Raw genomic sequence first — 25,413 nt, forward strand, 5'->3', positions numbered from 1 at the left:
GCCAGTGTCCTCCACTGACTCCAGGGTGGCAGACTGGGCAGTGGAGGCCCGGGACATTTGGGATCACACTCAGGATGCTATCCGGGCATCTAAAGAAAGGATGAGGGTGTGCGTTCCACGACCGGAAATGGCATGAGCAATGGCGCCTGTCAGGGATCTATGGATGCGATATATGAGGTAATTAAATCCTTTGACAGATGTTACCAATTAGATGTGACTGCTTATGAGGTCATCTATAAATATGCCCTCCTCCCTCCACTTCCCGTAGACAGCATAGGGAGTGGAAGTTTTCCTCTTGTCATCAGCACTATGGCACTTTACAAGTTTAGTCCCTGGATGATTGTACTTGGATGAAACGCGTCGGGACATCGCCTCAGGGAAAGTGCAGGGCATGTGTTGTTAGGGTCAGCTGTGGACTGCCCTTGTCAGGGCAGGAGTCTGGGGTTTGAGCCAAAATTAGGTGTTAGGGATGTGACAGGGTATTGTCTTCCCCTATTGCATCCTCCAGTTGGATTGAACAGAGGATCCTCCCGGACTCCTGACCCATCCATCCATTGGGTGAGATTGTTAATTTTTTATTATTATTATTATTCTCACCTGACTGTCAATTTTTGGTCCTCGGTGACCTTTTTTGCTAAAAATTGCATTATTCTTCTATATATGCAGTGGGGCAAAAAAGTATTTAGTCAGTCAGCAATAGTGCAAGTTCCACCACTTAAAAAGATGAGAGGCGTCTGTAATTTACATAATAGGTAGACCTCAACTATGGGAGACAAACTGAGAAAAAAAAATCCAGAAAATCACATTGTCTGTTTTTTTTCCTTTTATTTGCATATTATGGTGGAAAATAAGTATTTGGTCAGAAACAAAATTTCATCTCAATACTTTGTGATATATCCTTTGTTGGCAATGACAGAGGTCAAACGTTTTCTGTAAGTCTTCACAAGGTTGCCACACACTGTTGTTGGTATGTTGGCCCATTCCTCCATGCAGATCTCCTCTAGAGCAGTGATGTTATTGGCTTTTCGCTTGGCAACACGGACTTTCAACTCCCTCCAAAGGTTTTCTATAGGGTTGAGATCTGGAGACTGGCTAGGCCACTCCAGGACCTTGAAATGCTTCTTACGAAGCCAATCCTTCGTTGCCCTGGCGGTGTGCTTTGGATCATTGTCATGTTGAAAGACCCAGCCACGTTTCATCATCAATGCCCTTGCTGATGGAAGGAGGTTTGCACTCAAAATCTCACGATACATGGCCCCATTCATTCTTTCATGTACCCGGATCAGTCGTCCTGGCCCCTTTGCAGAGAAACAGCCCCAAAGCATGATGTTTCCACCACCATGCTTTACAGTAGGTATGGTGTTTGATGGATGCAACTCAGTATTCTTTTTCCTCCAAACACGACAAGTTGTGTTTCTACCAAACAGTTCCAGTTTGGTTTCATCAGACCATAGGACATTCTCCCAAAACTCCTCTGGATCATCCAAATGCTCTCTAGCAAACTTCAGACGGGCCCGGACATGTACAGGCTTAAGCAGTGGGACACGTCTGGCACTGCAGGATCTGAGTCCATGGTGGCGTAGTGTGTTACTTATGGTAGGCCTTGTTACATTGGTCCCAGCTCTCTGCAGTTCATTCACTAGGTCCCCCCGCGTGGTTCTGGGATTTTTGCTCACCGTTCTTGTAATCATTCTGACCCCACGGGGTGGGATTTTGCGTGGAGCACCAGATCGAGGGAGATTATCAGTGGTCTTGTATGTCTTCCATTTTCTAATTATTGCTCCCACAGTTGATTTCTTCACTCCAAGCTGGTTGGCTATTGCAGATTCAGTCTTCCCAGCCTGGTGCAGGGCTAAAATTTTGTTTCTGGTGTCCTTTGACAGCTCTTTGGTCTTCACCATAGTGGAGTTTGGAGTCAGACTGTTTGAGGGTGTGCACAGGTGTCTTTTTATACTGATAACAAGTTTAAACAGGTGCCATTACTACAGGTAATGAGTGGAGGAAAGAGGAGTCTCTTAAAGAAGAAGTTACAGGTCTGTGAGAGCCAGAAATCTTGATTGCTTGTTTCTGACCAAATACTTATTTTCCACCATAATATGCAAATAAAAGGAAAAAAAACAGACAATGTGATTTTCTGGATTTTTTTTTCTCAGTTTGTCTCCCATAGTTGAGGTCTACCTATGATGTAAATTACAGACGCCTCTCATCTTTTTAAGTGGTGGAACTTGCACTATTGCTGACTGACTAAATACTTTTTTGCCCCACTGTATATGCAAAAGGGTTATGGCATTTATGGGAAAAGTGATCTCAACTGCTGTACCCTATAGAAGTTCTTGTACACCCACATAGAGATTTTTGGGTGACCATCTACATTCCTATATTCAGGTTTGGCTTTTTCTCTTCTTTAAGTGAAGGCCTATATGCTTGACATGCAGCTGTATGCTGCTTTTTATTTTCACAGGGTGACACATGATTAGTACTTTTAATTGGCTGATTAAAGGTTATATTTTATATTTCACCTATTGCTTTATACTATAACATTTTTTGGTGAGATTATGTCAGTTTGTCCTTGAAACTGTCTAGTGCTTTATTCAATATTTTTGTAATTGTTGAAGAGGTATGGCAGGTTTTCTATCTGTAGGTTTGAATACCGATAATTGGCTTTCAGAGGCCAAGAAAGTTTTTTCTGAGAATACATTCACACAAAAGAAATATTTACCCACTTTTAATGTGGCTTTCAAAGAACTTCAGCAAGCATATAGGGACCAGATTACTTCCTGGTGGGAAGTCCAAAGTTTGGAAAACTACCTCAAGGCCAAAATTGTCCCACGTAGCTTGCGAATCAATCTAACAGCGGGTAATAGATACAAAAATTCAGCCTTTATACATAAGTGGGAACGGGAGGCTACAGAGAGTTCCCTACGCTTTATGCAGCTTCTATTGGACGAGGAAAGGGTGACCCATAATTTACTGAATGAGAAATTAAAAGAGCATATTGAAATTACTAAAAAATTCTCCACTGAAACTGAATTCGCATTGAAAGAAACTAAACTTCAAACACATATTGAACGATTTCAGTATCATCTCAAAGAGAGAAAGCATAAATAATACTTGCGTGACGTGCAAGACTTTAAAGACAATAAGGCATACTCAGTATTAGTTGCACGCACCGGGGCCACTGAAAGAGAGATTGAACTCTCATCTACTGATACTGATTTTTCTGAATCAGAGAGTAGAAACCGTTCCAATAGAGGAAGGAACAGAGGCCGGGGTAGAGGTCGGGGTTCACGGGGACCATCCAGATAGGTCTGACAACACCCCGATTTTAAAACGATAAAACGATTTTATCCTGGCCGCTGCATTCACACACATCCACCGCCCTGGCATTAACTCTCCACACTCCATCCATATTGGCCCCTCGCTCCTTTCCTCTCCTATGTATAGCACTCATGCTCTTTTCACATTGTTAAATTGCACAGATCCAGCCAGTCCCACCATTCAACACCAGAGACGCTCTCACAAATCACTTAACCATCTGCTCACTCTTTCTATCCTCCTTCTCCTAGTTGCAGGAGACATTGCTCCCAACCCTGGTCCCCCATGTTATAGAAAGTCAAACCCCCCCACTGCTACACTCAGAAACCCCTCTAATCTTATTAATATTCCCTGCATGCCATCTGTCTCTCTTAATTGTGCACTTTGGAATTCTCGCTCAGTGTGTAACAAACTCTCCTTCATTCATGACTTCTTCCTTTCTAATTCTCTTAACCTTCTGGCTCTTACTGAAACCTGGATCCAGCAGTCAGATACTACCGCTGCTGCTGCTCTTTCATACGGGGGGCTACACTTCTCTCATACCCCAAGATCAGACAATAGAGCTGGTGGAGGCGTTGGTCTGCTCCTATCACCAAAATGTACCTTTCAGGTTATCCCTCAAGTACCCTCACTTGTCTTCCCTTCTTTTGAGGTCCATGCCGTCAGACTCTACACCCCCTTCTCCATGCGAGTGGCGGTGGTGTATCGTCCTCCCGGCCCCTCCCATCAGTTCCTGGATCATTTTGCCACTTGGCTTCCACATTTTCTCTCCTGTGACATCCCTACCCTCATCATGGGAGATTTCAACATCCCCATTGCTCTTCCCCTCTCCCCATCTGCTACTCACCTTTTATCTCTAACCTCCTCATTTGGCCTTTCGCAGCTTACTAATTCTCCAACGCATGAAGACGGAAACTCCCTCGACTTGGTCTTCTCTCGGCTTTGTGCAGTGGATGATTTTGCAAACTCCCCTCTCCCGCTCTCTGACCACAATCTTCTTTCATTCTCTATAAAGAACTGCCAGGCTGCTCAGGTCACCCCCACTGTCCAGACTTATAGAAACACACAGGCCATTAACACCCAGAAACTTCTGAAGAACTTGCAGTCTTCATTGGCCCCTATCTCCTCCCTCTCATGTCGTGATTCTGCATTGAAGCATTACAATGAAACACTTCAAACTGCCCTGGATGAATTTGCACCCCCTATAAATAGAACACCACAACGCAGACGGCGACAACCCTGGCACACGGTGCAAACACGTTTCCTGCAGCGGTGCTCCAGGTGCGCCGAACGTCTGTGGAGAAAATCCAATCTACACGAAGATTTCATCCATTTTAAGTTTATGCTTAGAACATACAACACTTCCCTTCACCTCTCCAAACAAACCTATTTCAACACCCTCATCATCTCACTGTCCAATAACCCAAAACGTCTCTTTGACACTTTTCATTCTCTACTCAATCCAAGAGTACAGGCCCCAACCACTGAGCTCCGAGCTGACGATCTGGCCAATTACTTCAAAGAAAAAATTGACCAGATCCGACAGGAAATTATCTCCAAATCCCCTCATACCATGCACTGTCCTCCCTCCCCCACTGCATCTAACTCACTCTCTGATTTTGAACCAGTCACAGAAGAAGTAAGCAGGCTCCTTGCATCTTCTCGCCCAACTACTTGCACCAGTGACCCATTTCCGTCACATCTCCTCCAGTCCCTTTCCCCTGCTGTCACCCCTCACCTAACTAAAATATTTAACCTCTCTCTCTCTTCTGGTATTTTTCCCTCCTCATTTAAGCATGCCATCATACATCCACTACTTAAAAAACCATCCCTCGACCAAAACTGTGCCGCTAACTATAGACCTGTCTCTAATCTTCCCTTCATCTCTAAACTCCTGGAACGCCTGGTCCACTCCCGTCTTATCCGCTATCTCTCAGAAAACTCTGTTCTCGACCCTCTCCAATCCAGTTTCCGCTCTTTACACTCCACTGAAACTGCCCTCACTAAAGTCTCTAATGATCTGCTAACAGCTAAATCAAATGGTCATTACTCCATGCTAATTCTCTTGGATCTCTCTGCAGCATTCGACACTGTGGATCATCAGCTCCTCCTCACTATGCTCCATTCCATTGGCCTCAAGGACACCGTTCTCTCCTGGTTCTCCTCCTATCTCTCCGACCGCTCCTTTACTGTTTCTTTTGCCGGTTCCTCCTCCTCTCACCTTCCCCTTACTGTTGGGGTTCCTCAAGGATCGGTTCTAGGCCCCCTCCTCTTCTCCTTGTACACTGCCCCTATTGGTCAAACAATCAGTAGATTTGGTTTCCAGTACCATCTCTATGCTGATGACACCCAATTATACGCTTCTTCTCCTGACATCACGCCAGCCTTTCTAGAAAACACTGGCGATTGTCTAAACGCTGTGTCTAATATCATGTCCTCACTATATCTGAAACTGAACCTGTCAAAGACTGAACTCCTTGTGTTTCCTCCCGCTACTAATGTACCTACACCCGACATTGCCATTTCCGTCTGTGGTTCCACTATTACTCCCCAGCAACATGCCCGCTGTCTTGGGGTCATACTTGATTCCGAGCTTTCCTTTGCCCCCCACATTCGATCACTGGCTCGCTCTTGTCATCTGCACCTCAAAAACATTTCTAGAATTCGACCTTTTCTTACTTTTGACTCTGCAAAAACTCTTACTGTTTCTCTTATTCATTCTCGTCTCGACTATTGTAACTCTCTTCTAATCGGTCTCCCTCTTACAAAACTCTCCCCTCTCCAATCTGTCTTGAATGCTGCAGCCAGGATCATATTCCTCACCAATCGTTACACCGATGCCTCTACCTTGTGCCAGTCATTACACTGGCTACCCATCCACTCCAGAATTCAGTATAAACTTATTACCCTCACCCACAAAGCCCTCCATGGCTCAGCACCACCCTACATCTCCTCCCTTGTTTCAGTATACCACCCTACCCGCGCCCTCCGTTCTGCTGATGACCTGAGGTTAGTATCCTCAATAGTCAGAACCTCCCACTCCCGTCTCCAAGACTTTACACGTGCAGCGCCAATTCTTTGGAATGCACTTCCCAGGTCAATACGATTAGTCCCCAATCCCCACAATTTTAAGCGTGTCCTGAAAACGCATTTATTCAGACTGGCCTATCGCCTCAACACATTAACCTAACCTATCCCTGTGTGGCAGAGCCAAAAATTTTACCATAACCAGGTTCCCAGCATCATGTTCCCACATGCTTTATGCATCCATTAGCCCTCTGTGTCTGTACTGTTACACACTTAACATTATGGCTGGTCCATACAATCAGGGCAATTGTTACCACCCACCTTTCGTGTCTACCTCTTTCCTCATAGACTGTAAGCTTGCGAGCAGGGCCCTCACTCCTCTTGGTATTTGTTATAATCTACTGTATGTGATTATTGTTATGCTGTAATGTCTATTGTCTGTACAAATCCCCTCCGAAATGTAAAGTGCTGCGGAATATGTCGGCGCTATAAAAATAAAATTTATTATTATTATTATTATTATTACCCCTAGTGGTCATTTTTTAGATCAGGTTTATGCCCTCAGGAACAGACCCCCGCAAACCAAGAAGTAGTCGACACTAACGAGTTGTCTTCCAATCAGAGCATCCAAATAATTAATCTATCTGAGAGAGTCATTGATAGTTCTGAGAGATCTGTATTGAGTAGGGGTCTCTCCTTTGTTCCAAACACAGATTTTGATCTCTTCAGGACGATTAAGGATCTTAATCTGTTTTTGAGAAAAGTTAAGTGGAAGAAATATTTTCGAAAACAGGAATCCAAGATTAGTCTAGAACTGGGTATACCGGAGGATATGTTGCCAGATGTGAGGCTTTTAGATTCAATTGCGGAGGTTGATCCTAACACCGTAGGTCTGGGTCCTTTTACAAATTTAAAATGTAGAAGCACCAAGATGCCTCCACCAACAGGTGATCTATCAGCAATTGATGTTTTCTGTAATCTAGTGACCCAGGACCTAATTGAACTTTCACAATCTCGACTCCACTGTAGATTTAATTGTTCTAGGGATGAAATGGAGGCTATTAAGCGGCTTGGACGAGATGACAACATTGTAATCAAACCCTCTGATAAGGGTGGCAATGTTGTCATCCTGGGAGTCGATCATTACCAACAGTTATGCGACTCAATCCTTGCTGATGGAGACACTTATGAGATTTTACCGTCTAATCCCATGAATGTGTACCGTGAGGAATTATGAGTAATATTATCAGAGGCGCTATCAGAAAAGATCATTAGCAAAACTGAGTTTGATTTTTTGTTTCCTAGTCATCCAGTTATTGCTACTTTCTACTGTCTACCAAAGGTGGACAAAGGGCTTACCCCCCTCAAAGGCAGACCAATTGTCTCAGGGATAGGTAGCCTGTGTCAGAATGCCGGAATTTACTTGGATCGGATATTGTCTCCCTTTGTCTCCTCACTTCAATCCTTTGTTAAAGACACACCTGATCTCCTCCGCCGGTTGGAAGGATTAACTATTGATCCTCAGTCATACTTGGCAAGTATAGATGTTGAGGCCTTGTATACATCTATACCTCATGTACATGGTCTAGAAGCAGTCAAATACTTTCTCAACATGAGAGGTTGCCAGTATCGTGAACATAACCATTTTGTGTTGAAGCTCCTCCGATTTTGTTTAACACACAACTTTTTTATATTTAACCGGAAATTCTACCACCAACTGAGGGGGACCGCCATGGGGAGTCCCTGTGCGCCGGCTTATGCTAATCTCCTCCTCGGTTGGTGGGAGGAGACAATGGTATTTGGGGTTGAACAATTGGATGGTTCGTCTATGTGCCGTGTCCCTGAGATATGGACCCGGTACATAGATGATATATTCATCGTTTGGAAAGGTTCAGCAAAGGAATTTGGTGCTTTTGTGAACAGCCTTAATTGTAATGACATAGGTCTCTTTTTTACATCTGTGATTGAGACCTCGAAGCTGCCCTTTCTTGATATTGTAATTGAGAAAAATGAAAAAGGGGATTTGGTTACCTCCACATATAGGAAACCAACAGCAACTAATTCCCTATTACATTGGGGCAGCCACCATCCTCAACATTTAAAAAGAGCTATCCCCAAGGGACAGTATCTTAGAATTTGAAGAAACTGTTCCGATACCGCGACTTTTGAAAACCAAGCCAGAGACTTGAGGGATAGGTTTTTAAGTACAGGTTACCCTCAGAATATATTAAAAGAGGCGTACCAAAAAGCTAAAGGATGTGAGCGAGCAGAGTTGTTGAACTCCAATAACAACAAAAAAGGTGTGGAACACGAGTTTTTGAGGTTTATTACGACTTTTGACAATGGGGCGGTCCCAGTGAGGAACATCATTCAAAAACATTGGGCCATCCTACAGATGGACAATGATGTGTCCCCTTATCTAACTGATCACCCTCAAATCACCTATAAAAAGGCGAGGTCCCTTAACAATAGACTTGTTCATAGCCACTTTTCCAATCCAACTGTAAAAACATGGTTGGATAATGACATTGTGGGCTGCCATAAATGTGGCCACTGTGTGGCTTGTCAACATATTTTAGTGGGGAAGAGCTTTGTTAGTAACGTTACGGGGAAGAATCACCACATTAAACAATTCATGAACTGTGGTACCAAAGGTGTTGTCTATAAGGCCACTTGTGGCTGTGGATTGGAATATGTGGGTAAGACTATTCGCGAATGCAGGAGGAGAATTAGTGAACATGTTGGGGATGTGTTGCATAAGAGGGACACCCCGATATCGAGACATATCCACAGTATACACAATGGACAAATTGGATTTTTGAAATTCATGGCCATTGATAAGGTTTTTAAACCTAAAAGAGGGGGGAACTGGGATCAGTTACTTCTTCAACGAGAGGCAAAGTGGATTTTTTATTTGAACACGGTTGCGCCTAAAGGCTTGATCAAATTAATTTTGGGTGTTTCATCTAAATTCTTCTTTGGTCTCTTTACCTACAGTATTTTAAACCAGTATGCTATAACCCCTTTTTTCTTTCTAAGTCACCTCATATTAGGATTTTTGTATATGTATATACACAATCATATATTATTAGTTACATCTTGTCGCCTCCTAATATAGTCTCTCTTATATATATTGGTTCCATATCCAGTTGGTGCATGACGGCTATAGTGCCGTTGTTTACAGCATATATGAGATACCGAGAGTCCGGTGGGCGGAGTTATGTTTATTCCATGCTATTTTTGGCCGCCCCTTTCAGCGGGGGTTTCTCTGTGATGGCTGACACCTATTGCACATGATTGATGGATGCGGCGATTTGGTCCGCTCATATGGTGTGCACGTCACACTTGGAGTCTGGTGGGCGGAGTTTTGTCCGCCCTGCGTCATATGTGGCGGACCTAAAGCCGGCCGCTTCCTCATGATGCATATTGGTGCTGGAAATGGGGTCATTTGTGCCTGTGGAACATTTTGCGCTATCATTGTGAACCGGAATTCGGTCATTATTTTTGGGCGCACATGCGCTGTTGGAAGAGGCGCACGTGACGTTTAATACCGGAAGTCGGTCATCATTCCTGGGCGCACACGCGCCACTGAAGAGGCGCACATGATTCTTAATACCGGAAGTCGGCAGCTTTTGCATAAGCTGCACTGGAAGTCGGTCATCATTCTTGGGCGCACACGCGCCGCTGGTGAGGCTCGTATTACTTCTAGTTCCGGAAGTCGGTCATTGTCTTTGGGCGCACACGTGCCCTCATGATTTTTAATACCGGAAGTCGGCGGCTTTTGTATAGGCTGCACTGGTGGCGGAGCAATGCTCCTGATGTCCTCCCTTTGGCGTGCGTTCCACGACCGGAAATGGCATGAGCAATGGCGCCTGTCAGGGATCTATGGATGCGATATATGAGGTAATTAAATCCTTTGACAGATGTTACCAATTAGATGTGACTGCTTATGAGGTCATCTATAAATATGCCCTCCTCCCTCCACTTCCTGTGGATAGCATAGGGAGTGGAAGTTTTCCTCTTATCATCAGCACTATGGCACTTTACAAGTTTAGTCCCCAGATGATTGTACTTGGATGAAACGCGTCGGGACATCGCCTCAGGGAAAGTGCAGGGCATGTGTTGTTAGGGTCAGCTGTGGACTGCCCTTGTCAGGGCAGGAGTCTGGGGCTTGAGCCAAAATTAGGTGTTAGGGATGTGACAGGGTATTGTCTTCCCCTATTGCATCCTCCAGTTGGATTGAACAGAGGATCCTCCCGGACTCCTGACTAGTGTTGAGCATTCCGATACCGCAAGTATCGGGTATCGGCCGATACTTGCTGTATCGGAATTCCGATACCGACTTCCGATATTTTTTCAATATCGGAATTCGGCATCGGAATCGGAAGTTCAGTTGATTGACGGCCTGACGTCATCATGATGCGCAGTGTGTGCGCATCATGATGCGCCGTCATTTCGGGCCTTCCGGGGGTCTCTGCCGGCCTGCTGGGGGGCTGTGCCGGCCTGCCGGGGGGCTGTGCCGGCCTGCCGGGGGGCTGTGTGGACTGCCCGGGGTCTGTACCGGCCTGCCGGGGGGCTGTGCCGGCCTGCCGGTGGTCTGTGCACCCTGTGGGGGTCTGTACCGGCCTGCCGGGGGGCTGTGCCGGCCTGCCGGGGGGCTGTGCTGATGTCCGGGGGTCTGTGCAAGCATCGTCCGATGGGACTACAAGTCCCATCGGGCGATGCCTGCTACCATGACAGTGATTGACACATTAGCCAATGATGGGACAGTAGTAGTCCCATCATCCGGCTAATGTGTTAAATGTTAAAAAAAAAAAAAAAAAATACTACATGCATGCTACATACATACTACATGCATGCTACATATATACTACATACATACTACATACATGCTACATACATACTGCATGCTACATACATACTACATACATACTACATACATACTACATACATACTACATACATACTACATACATGCTACATACATGCTACATACATGCTACATACATACTGCATGCTACATACATACTACATACATACATACTACATACATACTACATACATACTACATATATACTACATACATACTACATACATGCTACATACATACTGCATGCTACATACATACTACATACATACTACATGCATGCTACATACATACTACATACATACTACATACATACTACATACATACTGCATGCTACATACATACTACATACATACATACTACATACATGCTACATACATACTGCATGCTACATACATACTACATACATACTACATACATACTACATACATACTACATACATACTACATACATACTACATACATACTGCATGCTACATACATACTACATACATACATACTACATACATACTACATACATACTACATATATACTACATACATACTACATACATGCTACATACATACTGCATGCTACATACATACTACATACATACTACATGCATGCTACATACATACTACATATATACTACATACATACTACATACATGCTACATACATACTGCATGCTACATACATACTACATACATACTACATATATACTACATACATACTACATACATGCTACATACATACTGCATGCTACATACATACTACATACATACATACTACATACATACTACATACATACTACATATATACTACATACATACTACATACATGCTACATACATACTGCATGCTACATACATACTACATACATACTACATACATACTACATACATACTACATATATACTACATACATACTACATACATACTACATATATACTACATACATACTACATACATGCTACATACATACTGCATGCTACATACATACTACATACATACTACATGCATGCTACATACATACCACATACATACTACATGCTACATACATACCACATATATACTACATACATACAATACATTCATACAATACATACATAGACATACAGTACATATAACATAGAGTAACATACTTACCAATACTTGTCACATTGTTCCCCGAAGCCATTGTCTATTCCGGGATAAATATTAACATAACAAACCACAAAAATACTCACCCACGATCCGAAGCAGTCCACGAGTGTGTCCCACGACGATCTTGGGTAGAGAACTGCAGCATCAGATGATGCTGCCGTTCTCTACGGGCTGTAGGAATCCAATGACGGAAGGTAGGTATCCTTCCGCACTGTATTCCTCCGCCACTTAAAAAAAAAAAGTCCCTAGTCTCACTTTATGCCATTGCTGTGTGGGAATTTCCCACACAGCAATGGCATAAAGTGAGACTAGGGACTTTTTTTTTTTTAAGTGGCGGAGGAATACAGTGCGGAAGGATACCTACCTTCCGTCATTGGATTCCTGCAGCCCGTAGAGAACGGCAGCATCATCTGATGCTGCAGTTCTCTACCCAAGATCGTCGTGGGACACACTCGTGGACTGCTTCGGATCGTGGGTGAGTATTTTTGTGGTTTGTTATGTTAATATTTATCCCGGAATAGACAATGGCTTCGGGGAACAATGTGACAAGTATTGGTAAGTATGTTACTCTATGTTATATGTACTGTATGTCTATGTATGTATTGTATGAATGTATTGTATGTATGTAGTATATATGTGGTATGTATGTAGCATGTAGTATGTATGTGGTATGTATGTAGCATGTATGTAGCATGCATGTAGTATGTATGTAGTATGTATGTAGTATGTATGTAGTATATATGTAGTATGTAGTATGAATGTAGTATATATGTAGTATGTATGTAGCATGTAGTATGTAGCATGCATGTAGTATATATGTAGTATGTATGTAGTATGTATGTAGCATGCATGTAGTATATATGTACTATGTAGCATGTAGTATGTATGTAGCATGCATGTAGTATGTAGCATGTAGTATGTATGTAGCATGCATGTAGTATATATGTAGTATGTATGTAGTATGTATGTAGCATGCATGTAGTATGTATGTAGCATGTAGTATGTAGCATGCATGTAGTATATATGTAGTATGTAGCATGTAGTATGTATGTAGCATGCATGTAGTATATATGTGTTATGTATGTAGCATGTAGCATGCATGTAGCATGCATGTAGTATGTATGTAGTATATATGTGGTATGTATGTAGCATGCAGTATGTATGTAGCATGCATGTAGTATATATGTAGTATGTATGTTGCATGTAGTATTTATGTAGTATGAATGTAGCATGTATGTAGTATGTAGTATGAATGTAGCATGTATGTAGTATGCATGTTGTATGTATGTAGCATGTAATTTTTTTTTTTTTTTTTACATTTAACACATTAGCCGGATGATGGGACTACTACTGTCCCATCATTGGCTAATGTGTCAATCACTGTCATGGTAGCAGGCATCGCCCGATGGGACTTGTAGTCCCATCGGACGATGCCTGCACAGACCCCCGGAGCCTGCACAGACCACCGGCAGGCCGGCACAGCCCCCCGGCAGGCCGGCACAGCCCCCCGGAGCCTGCACAGCCCCCCGGCAGGCCGGCACAGCCCCCCGGCAGGCCGGCACAGCCCCCCGGAGCCTGCACAGACCACCGGCAGGCCGGCACAGACCACCGGAGCCTGCACAGACCCCCTGGCAGGCCGGCACAGCCCCCCGAAAGGCCCGTACAGACCCCAGAGAGGCTGTACAAGGGCAGGAAAGGGTTTTTCTTATTCCGATACCGGAAGTCCCATAGACTTGAATGGGACTTCCGGTATCGGAATCGGCGATACCGATACTTTTTTTAAAGATCGGCCGATACCATCCGATACGATACTTTGAAGTATCGGACGGTATCGCTCAACTCTACTCCTGACCCATCCATCCATTGGGTGAGATTGTTCCTTTTTTATTATTATTATTATTCTCACCTGACTGTCAATTTTTGGTCCTTGGTGACCTTTTTTGCTAAAAACTGCATTATTCTTCTATATATACTGTGGGGCAAAAAAGTATTTAGTCAGTCAGCAATAGTGCAAGTTCCACCACTTAAAAAGATGAGAGGCGTCTGTAATTTACATCATAGGTAGACCTCAACTATGGGAGACAAACTGAGAAAAAAAAATCCAGAAAATCACATTGTCTGTTTTTTTTTCCTTTTATTTGCATATTATGGTGGAAAATAAGTATTTGGTCAGAAACAAAATTTCATCTCAATACTTTGTGATATATCCTTTGTTGGCAATGACAGAGGTCAAACGTTTTCTGTAAGTCTTCACAAGGTTGCCACACACTGTTGTTGGTATGTTGGCCCATTCCTCCATGCAGATCTCCTCTAGAGCAGTGATGTTTTTGGCTTTTCGCTTGGCAACACGGACTTTCAACTCCCTCCAAAGGTTTTCTATAGGGTTGAGATCTGGAGACTGGCTAGGCCACTCCAGGACCTTGAAATGCTTCTTACGAAGCCACTCCTTCGTTGCCCTGACGGTGTGCTTTGGATCATTGTCATGTTTTGGTCCTTGGTGACCTTTTTTGCTAAAAATTGCATTATTCTTCTATATATATATATATGCAAAAGGCTTATGGCATTTATGGGAAAAGTGATCTCAACTGCTGTACCCTATAGATGTTCTTGTACACCCACATAGAGATTTTTGAGTGACCATCTACATTCCTATATTCAGGTTTGGCTTTTTCTCTTCTTTAAGTGAAGGCCTATATGCTTGACAAGCAGCTGTATACTGCTTTTTATTTTCACAGGGTGACACATGATTAGTACTTTTAATTGGCTGATTAAAGGTTATATTTTATATTTCACCTATTGCTTTATACTATAACATTTTTTGGTGAGACTTATGTCAGTTTATCCTTGAAACTGTCTAGTGCTTTATTCAATGCACATTGCGTATCACAAAGAGTTCACTCAGAGCAATGTCTTCTGCAGAGAGGGACTTATGGCAGATATGTCAACCATGACAATCAGTGTTACTGTCCTTATTGCGATAGCATTGTACAACGTGTACTAACCTTGCAATGGCACGAACCAACCTCGTCCATCTTGAGAAGCAATCAAAACGCCGACAGTCCAAGTCAACCTTCTCCTTGAATTTGGTAATGAAGATGCTGACATCAGGACGGATCTCTGGGTCGACATCTGGGTCCTGAAGGTTGAAGCTGTCTACAATGGCAGTCTCTTCACATTGGTCATGAAGGAACCCTGGTCCTGTTATCCAAGAAGAGCTTGCGAAGGCATTTAGACACTGGTCTTGTAGCAAGGTCCGCAGGGTTAAGATGGGATGGGACATGCTGCCATTGCTGGGGCTTAGAGGATTTCCTGATTCTTTCCACGCGGTTACTGACACAGACGTAGAAGCATTTCGTCTGGTTATATATGTAGCCCAGAACTACCTTACTGTCTGTGTAGAATTTTGTGTCATCCACGTGAATAGCTAGTTCGCTCTGTATGAAGTCTGCAATCTCTATGGCTAGTACAGCCCCACAGAGCTCGAGTCTGGGTATGGTGTGCTCGGGTTTAGGAGCCAGTTTAGCCTTTCCAAACAGAAATCCAACGTGGGCTGCATTGTTAGAGTCTACAACCTTCAAGTAAGCGACAGCGGCAATAGCTTCAGTGGAAGCATCAGCAAATACATGAATCTCTTTCCTTTGACTCGTAGCTAGGGATGCCGGAGTGTAACAACGTGGTATGTGGATCTTATCAAAGGCGCAAAGAAATTCTCTCCACAACTTCCACCTTAGTTGTTGGTCCGCAGGGAGTGGTACAACCCAGTCCTTAATGCACTCTGAGAGTTGTCTCAGCAGAAGCTTGCCTTGTATAGTCAGGGGTGCGACAAACCCAAGTGGATCATATAGACTGTTCACCACTGACAGAACCTCGTGCTTAGTAAATGGTTTTTCCACACCACTAACCTGAAAGCTGAAGGAGTCCTTTAGCAAGTTCCACCTCAGGCCTAGGCCTCTCTGTACTGGTGGATTGTCTGGGCCTAGATTCAAGTCCCTAAATTCAGCGGCATGATCATTAGGGTGAAAGGCCTTCATGACAACAGCACTATTGGAGGCAATTTTATGCAATCTTAAATGAGCTTTAGAAAGCATACCTCGTATCCATTTGAGCAGATCTATGGCTTCTTCTGCTGTGGGCAGGGATTTAAGACTGTCGTCCACGTAGAAGTCCTTTTCAACGAACTGTTGGGCATCCTTCCCGAACTCTGCTGCGCCATCAGAGGCAGTCCTACGCAGGCCGTATGTAGCGACTGCAGGAGAAGGACTGTTTCCGAACACGTGCACCTTCATGCGGTATTCGACCATTTCCTTGTTGGTGTCATTGTCTCGGTGCCATAGAAAACGGAGATAATTTCTGTGATCTTGTTGCACGACGAAACAATGGAACATTTGTTCGATGTCGGCGGTAATGGCGACCGGTTCCTTTCTGAATCTCATGAGCACTCCCACCAGGTTATTAGTCAAGTTCGGACCATTGAGGATAACGTCATTCAGAGATACGCCGTCATGTTTGGCACTTGAATCGAACACCACTCTGATTTGTTTCGGCTTTCTTGGATGATATAATCCAAAGGAAGGTAGATACCAGCATTCTTCATCAGCTTGCAATGGTGGAGCTGGCTCTGCATGGTCATTGCGAAATATCTTGTCCATAAAGGCTATGAAATGTTCCTTTATTTCAGGCTTGTTCCTCAATGTTCTCTGCAACGAGATGAATCTAGATAAGGCCTGTTCTCTGTTGTTAGGAAGCCTGGTCCTTGAAGCCTTGAAGGGTAAGGGAGCAACCCAGCAGTCAGATTCGTTTTTGAAGAATCCACTGTCCATCATTTTAAGAAATTCTTTGTCTTCTATGGATAAGGCGACTTTGTTGTCATCTTTTGTTGTGTGAAACACTGTTCTCCCTAAGTCATCACTGTAGGGAGTAGGAATGATGTCAGGCTCTTGGATGCAATCAGAGAACCTTTCTTTCACTTCATAGTGATGAGGGCATGGCTTAAAGTGAGTTGCGCGACCATTTTGGAGCACATACGTTTTACAGGCGTTGACTTCGGATGCCTTGTGACTCCTATCCAAACATACATCGCCCACGATTACCCAGCCTAGGTCAAGTCTTTGGGCGTATGGAGCATTATCTGGGCCGTTACATTGTTGGCGCACCTTGTGGACCTTCAGAATGTCCCTCCCGAGTAGGACCAGAATATCAGCATTCATGTCCAGAGGAGGGATTTCTTTAGTCAGGTGCCTCAAGTGGTGATGATGAAGTGCGGCTTCTGGAGTGGGAATCTCCTCCCTGTTATCAGGTATCTGGTCACATTCAATTAGGGTTGGCAAGGGTATGTGCTCGTTTCCCTTGATTGAAGAGACTATGTACCCAGAGGCTCTCCTGCCAGAAGTCTCAATAAAACCAGAGCAGGTGTTTAGGGTGTATGGAGTCGTTTGTCCCTTTATGTTAAAGATCTCAAAGAATTTGGGCCTTGCTAGAGATCGGTTACTTTGCTCATCTATTATGGCATACATTTTGGAGGCCTTGTCGGGTTGTCCTTCTGGATAGACCTTAACCAGACATACCTTGGCACAGCATTTAGGAACAGTCCCTTCTCCACATACCTCAATACATGAGAAGGAAACAGCAGTTGCAGTTGGATCAGGAACTTGTGGCTCCCTGCCATGCTTTTGAGCAGGATTGGATGTCGCAGAAGGTTGCGAGTTGTATGGAGCTGGCGTGTGATGCAAGGCTGTGATGTGTTTATCACTGCTGCATTCAGTGCACTTAATAGCGGCCTTACAGTCCTTAGCGAGGTGGTCTGAGGAGGCGCAACAATTATAACATATCCCAAGCTCCTTGAGGGTATCTTTACGCTCCTGCAAAGTCCTTGCTCTGAATCCACGGCATTCTTTAAGCGGGTGAGGCCTTTTGTGGATAGGGCACATACGGTTGGTTGTCCATGACTTTAGGAGCAACATTATTTGTTTTAGTGAAGGCAGGTGTAGTAAGTGGAATGTCAGTCTTTCTCACGGATACTGTGTTCCTTGAATCTCTACGTTTGGCAATTTTATCATACCTCGTAGATGATGATGATGCTGGTGGAGAAGGGTCAGTGAAGTCGAAGCTGGGATCATTCTTCCTCCGAGCTTGGTCACTGATGAACCTGGAAAAATGTGAAAAGGGGGGAAAAGACACATCATGCTGCCTTTTATACCGTGAGCCGTGGTCTGCCCATTTATCCTGCATGCTGTGTGGCAACTTGGACACTATTGGATTAACGCCATGAGCAGTATCTAGGTAGCTCAGTCCTGAGAGACGTGGGTCTAATTTTGCCAATTCTATTTCCTTTAGCACGTCGCTCAGATCTTGAAGTTTTCTATTGTCCTTGTTAGTTATCTTTGGGAAAGTTTGCAGTCTTTTAAATAAGGCACATTCTATGGCTTCTGAGCTGCCGTAGGTTTGTTCCAGTCTCTCCCAGGCTGCAATAAGACCTGCATCTGAATAGTCCACATGAACTGCCCTTATTGTCTTTATGCGCTCTGCTGATTAAGGGCCTAACCAGTTAACAAGCAAATCCAGTTGTTCTTTGCCAGTGATATTAAGGTCTCGGATCACTGCTTGAAAGGTCGATTTCCAGGCTCTATAATTCTCGGCACGATCATCAAACTTCAAGAGACTAATGTTTATTAACTCCCAGCGAATCATGTATCTGGCGAAGTCAGACATGTCCGATCTCCCGGTCATTGTTGCAGGTTGAACTTGTGGTATCCTTAGGGGATGTAAGTTCTCTGGCTTATATGACTGCGACAAATCAGGACGAAATGATGCGGCATAAGGGTTAAACTGCGGTTTAGTCTCTATAGGTTCTGCTGGCTGTGGCCTAGATCGCGAGTTAGTGCTGGAAGTTACCTTGTCGGCAGTAGGTGGCGACATTTCTTGATTTGCGGGCACATCCATGTTAGAACCTGGAGGTGGTGCTGGTGCAGATGTTGAATGTCTTAGCACGTAGTTAGAAGTGCGATCAGCTGAGTCCTCCATTTCTCCTGGAATAAGACAATCCGAATTATCTTCTTGTCCCAATGCTTGTTCAAGAACCTTCAGTTTAGAAAGGGCTGTTGCTTCTTCCCTTTCTGCTTGGAGTATTTTTAATTTCCTTTGAGCTTCCATTCTGTTTCATTGAGCTTCTACCTCCACTTCAGCCTCCCTCTTAGCAAAGGAGCTTTTTACTCTAGCTTCCTCTGCAGCCGCACGGATCTCCAGTATCTTGTCGGACAATGTTGACTTCCTGGAGTGAGATGATCTGGAAGATGAAGATGTGATTTTGGTCGATGTTGTGCGATGTGACCTGGCTTCTTGGAGGTGAGCGATGCGGAGTTCTGCTTTATCCTGGGCATCTCGTACTAATGTGGTCTTTTCTTGGAGAAGAGCTTCCCTTTCAGCTAGTTCTGCTGGGGCGTCTTCCATGTCACAGTTACTCAGGAATGTGATGTACCTTGCAGACAGTCTCTGGTAGCGATCATAGGCGGCAGATAAACTCTTCAATTTGGCGGTTAAATCTGCGGCGTCACTGTGAGAGCATGGAAGAGCTGCTAAATCATGATCAACTCTGCTCCATAAATGTTCTAGGTTATCATGGAACTCGTCTCTAGTAATCTCAAAGTTCTCTCTGGCCTTTTGTGTCGGCCTGGTTACACGTTTGGGTCGTACATCTTGCTCTGCAGTAAGTGCGGACTCTACTCCTGCAGCAGCTATGATGTCAGGAACCTGATGTGCTTCACTTGCAGATGGGACCACGGTGCCTTTCGTGGACATGTTTTAGCTAAGATGGTGGACGGTTAACTTGCAAGCAGATTATGCATATACACACAGACAACTGTAGACTTAGGTCTCTTGTTACTATTCTGCCACCGATATATGTGGATGAGATGTGTCTGAGGGATGTGAACACGAATCTCTATATAAACAATGGTGGATAGCGTTACTCGCCAGCCTGTGCTCCCAATCCCTATCAGCGGCGCGTGGTGGTCCGGAAGGATGATGCAGTGATGAATTCAACAGGCTTTATTACAGTACCTTGATGAGATGAGATGTCAAGGAAGATGAAGAAATGGAGATGAGGTAGGAGTGAGGACTGTTGGTTAGAGCTGTTAAAGAAGCACCAGATTAGAGATGATAGGAGCTCCAGGTTGGAGGTAACAAGAGAATCCTTTCTCCAGCTCTGCAGCGCATGTGTGTTACAAGATGGCCAGAGTACAAAACAGGAAACAGCACGAAAAAGATAGGAGGAGCTAGAGGCAGAGAGGTCTTATGGGAAAGTACCATAACAAATATTACAGTGTAATACAGCAATGGCCAGTAGATTGCAGCAAAGTATAACAAATACAATAGATGATAAACCAAGTATATACCATTACCTAAGGCTAAGTGCACACGTTGCAGAAAATTTCTACACAAAAACCTGAATCCCTTCCCAGAAACTGCACCTACTTTTTCCGTGGCGGTTTTTGCACATTTTTTGCGCGGTTTTGATGCATTTTTTACCGCAGCGGTTTCTAAACGCATGGAAGAAGCCAAAACCGCGGAAAAATCCGCAAAATTAATGTGCATGCTGCGTATTTTACCGCGATGCGTTTTTTTCGAGGTAAAAAACACATCAATGTGCACAAAAAGTGAAAAATGCATAGAAAAGACTGTGCAGCTTATTTTTAGCGGTTTTATAGTAAAAACCGCTAAAAAAACGCTGTGTGTGAACACAGCCTTAATGTCCATGTATGGCTGAAAATTGAAAATCTATCAGAATAAACTGAAACAGAACAGGCACACATATTCGATCGAATGCAGGTCGCAGGTGCGGGATTCCGGCACCACAACTGGGCATCACACGGCACTGTGACGTTCATGGGAGGAGGGTGGTACGCAACAGATTACCGGAGGAAGAGTTTTCTTCCAGGCACCGCACGCCCCGGATCCTGGATGATCTAATTAACATAAAATATTAAAAGTCTATTTCTCAGTAACAACACAGCAGCTATGAGGAATACAGGTTGGACTATACTAACAATTCTATCACCTGTATGCCCATAGTAATAGCTATACCTACATTACAAAAGAGCAATAGGAGAGTGAGGAAATGATGATCTGATCACAGGAGCTTACACTCTAATAGGAGGGCAGAGTATAAACATGGAGAAATCAATGCCTTCCCTGTTATCTATTTTTCTGTTCCCAGTTAGCACATTATATGGTTAATAGACGACTCTCAGACACAAGTTGTGCAACGTCATATTTCCTGAAACACGCCCTGTAACATTCACTGTCAGTTTCCTTTTTTGCAAGAAACGAAACGAAGCCATGGCGGCCGCTGATCTGAGAGAAGAACTGGAATGTTCCATCTGTCTGACCCTGTATACAGATCCTGTAACCCTGAGATGTGGACACAACTTCTGCTGGGTCTGTATTGATCAGATCCTGAATACACAGGACGGGTCTGGAGTTTATTCCTGTCCTGAATGCAGAGAAGAGTTTCAGGAGCGGCCGACACTGATGAGGAACATAACTCTGTGTAATGTAGCAGAACGTTTCCGGTCTACTCATCCACCTCAGGAGGAGATCACCGGGATCTGCTGCACTTACTGTATTCACTCTCCTGTACCTGCTGTTAGATCCTGTCTACACTGCGAGGCTTCTCTGTGTGATAATCACCTGAGGGTTCACAGCAAAGGACCAGAACACGTCCTCACTGATCCCAGCACTTCTCTGGAGACCAGGAAATGTTCTGTCCATAAGAAGATCCTGGAATATTACTGCACTGAGGACGATGCTTGTATCTGTGTGTCCTGCAGTTTGGCCGGAGAACATCGGGGACACCGGGTGGAGATGCTGGATGAGGCCTCTGAGAAGAAGAAGAAGAAACTGAGAAATGTTCAGCAGAAACTGATCACAAAGAGAAAGAAGACCGAGGAAAGAGTCCGGAGTCTGGAGGAGCAGAGGAGAAAAGTTAAAGAAAAATCATCTGGAGAAGCCAAAAGAGTCACTGCCCTGTTTATAGACATCAGGAGACGCGTGGACGACCTGGAGAAGAAGGTCCTGAGTGAGATCTCCAGGCGGGAAGAGATGGTGTCACTGTCACTGTCTGATGTGATCCAGAAGGTGGAAATAAAGAAGGACGAGCTGTCCAGGAAGATGAGGGACATTGAGGAGCTGTGTAACATGACGGATCCACTGACTGTCTTGCCGGAACCAGACACTGGTGACTTGTGTGATCCTGAGGAGGACGGAGGTGATAAGACACATGATGTAGATGTGGATGTGATTGCAGGGATGTTATATGCAGGTTTCTCTGATATAATAACATATCTACAAACCATCTCACCCAAAAAAACAAAAGAAATGAGGCCACAACCTCTCAGTGCCCAATCTGTGACCGGTCACATCAAAACTGTATTTTTTCCAGGTATAAAATATGGGGGAGGTGATGTAATAGTCAGGACTTGGGAAGACTGTGAGAAGGTAAAGGGAGGGATCTATGGGGAGGATCCTGCAGACATATTACTGGATGTAAACACGGCTGGTAATAATCTCCGTATATCAGACGACCTGAAAACTGCGACCTGGAGAGAAATAACACAGAATCGTCCAGAAACAGCAGAGAGATTCCAGGATTATTATCAGGTGATGAGCGGGAGGAGATTTACCTCAGGACGACATTACTGGGATGTGGAGATCAGTGGGTCATGGAAGTGGAGTGTGGGGATGTGTTACCCCAGTATAGACAGGAGGGGGCGCCAGTCACACATTGGAGATAATAACAAGTCCTGGTGTTTATGTGGAGGGCTGAGTTGTAATAATCGGTGTTCAATGAGACATGGCAGTAAAGTGATACCGTTACGTCACCAGATCTCTGGTAATACACTCAGGATATGTCTGGATTATGAGGCCGGGCAGCTGTCCTTTTATGAGCTGTGTGACCCCATCAGACACTTACACACCTTCACTGCCACCTTCACCGAGCCCCTACATGCTGTGTTATATGTAGATGGAAGATCTATAAAGATATCAGGAGGAGCAGCTGTGAGGAAACATCATTAATGAAGAAATCTACCCAGTGACTGGTGACATCACATTGAGCACAATATATGATTGGTGCAGCATTCAGCCAGTGTGAGGAGCCTCAGGAAGGATCTGATTCCTCGGGGGTGTATTTAAGTGAATCATTTTTGTTGCATCTTGTAGACTAAGTGCCCACGTTGCAGAAATACTGCAGAATTGTCCGCAGCACTTCCACAACTCCCTGCCGCGGGTAAAACGCATGCGGAATTCGCATGCGTTTTCCCGCAAACCACAATCACTTTGCAAGCGTTTTTAGTGTCAGGTTGGTCACACTTGTCAAGCATAGTGCTTGACAGGTGTGACCAACTTTTTACTATTGATGCTGCCTAAATCGGATTACAAAAATATTTAGACACAGATTGTAATATAACAAAATAGGTAACAGCCAATGTGGGTGACTACTGTCACAAGCCGGTGTAGTTCCCTAGATGGGGAAGGAGACACAGAGCCGCGGGTGGAGTGAAGGACTCTTACTAGCTGAGCTGTCGTGCTGAACAGGGTTGTGGTAAAATCGTGAAGACAGACGATAAGTAAAGAGAGAGAAGAGAAAAGGGATTCCATTTGTATGAGAAAATATTCCGCATTGTCAGGGAGACGTTGGAGAAGATATGTGCCCGCTGTCTATTGTATATAACTCTCCCCAAGTTATTGTTCAGTAGAAAGGTTTATTTTAATCTGGTGGTCTCCGTCCTTGACTGTCAGACATCTGGTCCTGGCCATCCAGCAACAGAGGTTACATGCGGCCTGCACGGGCATAGCGGCCTCACAGCACAAGTCCACACACCCAGCGAGGACACCTCCATGTAACGTGCCAGGGCGCAAGAGACCTCGACCACAGCTACTGTCCCGTGCCACGTTACCATTTAACATCAGTTTTAAAGTGGATGAAACAATTTTTACTGTTTGCATTTACGGTACATTTTTTCCTCGCTTTCTTCCAGAGACATCATTTTTGTTAATTTTCCTTCACCATAACTGTTTTTGTGGGTTTGGGATGTGATTCTCAATGACAACATTCATTTTACCGTATCATGTACTGAAAAATGGGGGAAAAAAATCCTAGTGCAGGTAAATTGTGAAAAAAATAATGGAATCTGCCATTGTTTTTCATGTTTTGTTTTCATGGTGTTCATTGTGCAGTAAAAATGACCTGGAAATGATTATTTAGGCCACTACGAATGCAATGGTGTCAAACTTGTATATTTTATATATTTTCTTAAATAAATAAAAAAAATTGGTTCAGTTTTTTTGAGTCCTGTACCTTACGGTAATTATTTTTCGTTCATTGAGTTGTGTGAGAGCTGACAATTTTATTAATACATATTTAGGGCACATACAGGTTTTTTATCACTTTTTATAGTATTTTTGTGAAACTGCGGGTTAGAACAACCTCAAATTTAGTGTTTTCAAATGTACTGAATTTTATTTTATTGTCGTGCTTAATGTATGTTATAAATTATTTTATATTTTGACCAGCATTTTTTGGACATGGTGATTCCAATTACCTTTATTACTTTTTTAAGTTTTAATTTTAAAACTGGAAATAGAGGGAGTGATTTTAATAGTTAATATTTTTTTTAACATTTTGTTTTATTTTTATTTCTTTTTCACTTATTTTTATATGGGTAATTACATTTATATTTTGATAGATTGGACTTTTACAAATGCGACAATACCAGAGACGTTTACATTTTTTTTTTATTTTTGCAGGTCACATATGGGGGGGCTTTAGCACACCACTAGCTGCCATGGCTATCTCTTGATTTAAATGCCATTGTCAGTGATAATGGTATCTAAGTGGTTAAACAGCAGGAATCGGAGTCAGCTCTGGTCACTGCTGTTATGGACAGATGCCAGCTGTCTTACACAGACGACATTTGCTGCTTTTTTGCGGGCTCAGCTCCTGACATGCAGGTGCTTCGATTTGCGCTGTGAGGTTAAAACAGTCAAGTCAGCCATCAGAAAGGAGGGCAGCCAGCTGGATGGCTTCATA

The 25,413-nt window shown here is 43.8% G+C and overlaps 1 protein-coding gene across 1 annotated transcript; it reads left to right on the forward strand.

Annotated features, from left to right (window-relative positions):
• Positions 1–21,054: 21,054 nt before the first annotated feature.
• LOC141083221 (E3 ubiquitin/ISG15 ligase TRIM25-like) lies at positions 21,055–24,665 on the forward strand. The gene has a single exon (XM_073567392.1). It carries the CDS (start codon positions 21,663–21,665, stop codon positions 23,397–23,399), a length of 1,737 nt encoding a protein of 578 aa, XP_073423493.1. The 5' UTR covers positions 21,055–21,662; the 3' UTR covers positions 23,400–24,665.
• The last annotated feature ends 748 nt before the right edge of the window (positions 24,666–25,413 follow it).

This window comes from Dendrobates tinctorius, unplaced genomic scaffold, assembly GCF_039654945.1.
Source record: "Dendrobates tinctorius isolate UK_male_01 unplaced genomic scaffold, ASM3965494v1 ptg000020l, whole genome shotgun sequence".
In the NCBI taxonomy this organism is placed as follows: Eukaryota; Metazoa; Chordata; class Amphibia; order Anura; family Dendrobatidae; genus Dendrobates; species Dendrobates tinctorius.

What these genes read in the sequence shown, in the direction of transcription:
- LOC141083221 (XM_073567392.1), top strand. Translation starts at nt 21,663, where the DNA reads ATGGCGGCCGCTGATCTGAGAGAAGAACTGGAATGTTCCATCTGTCTG.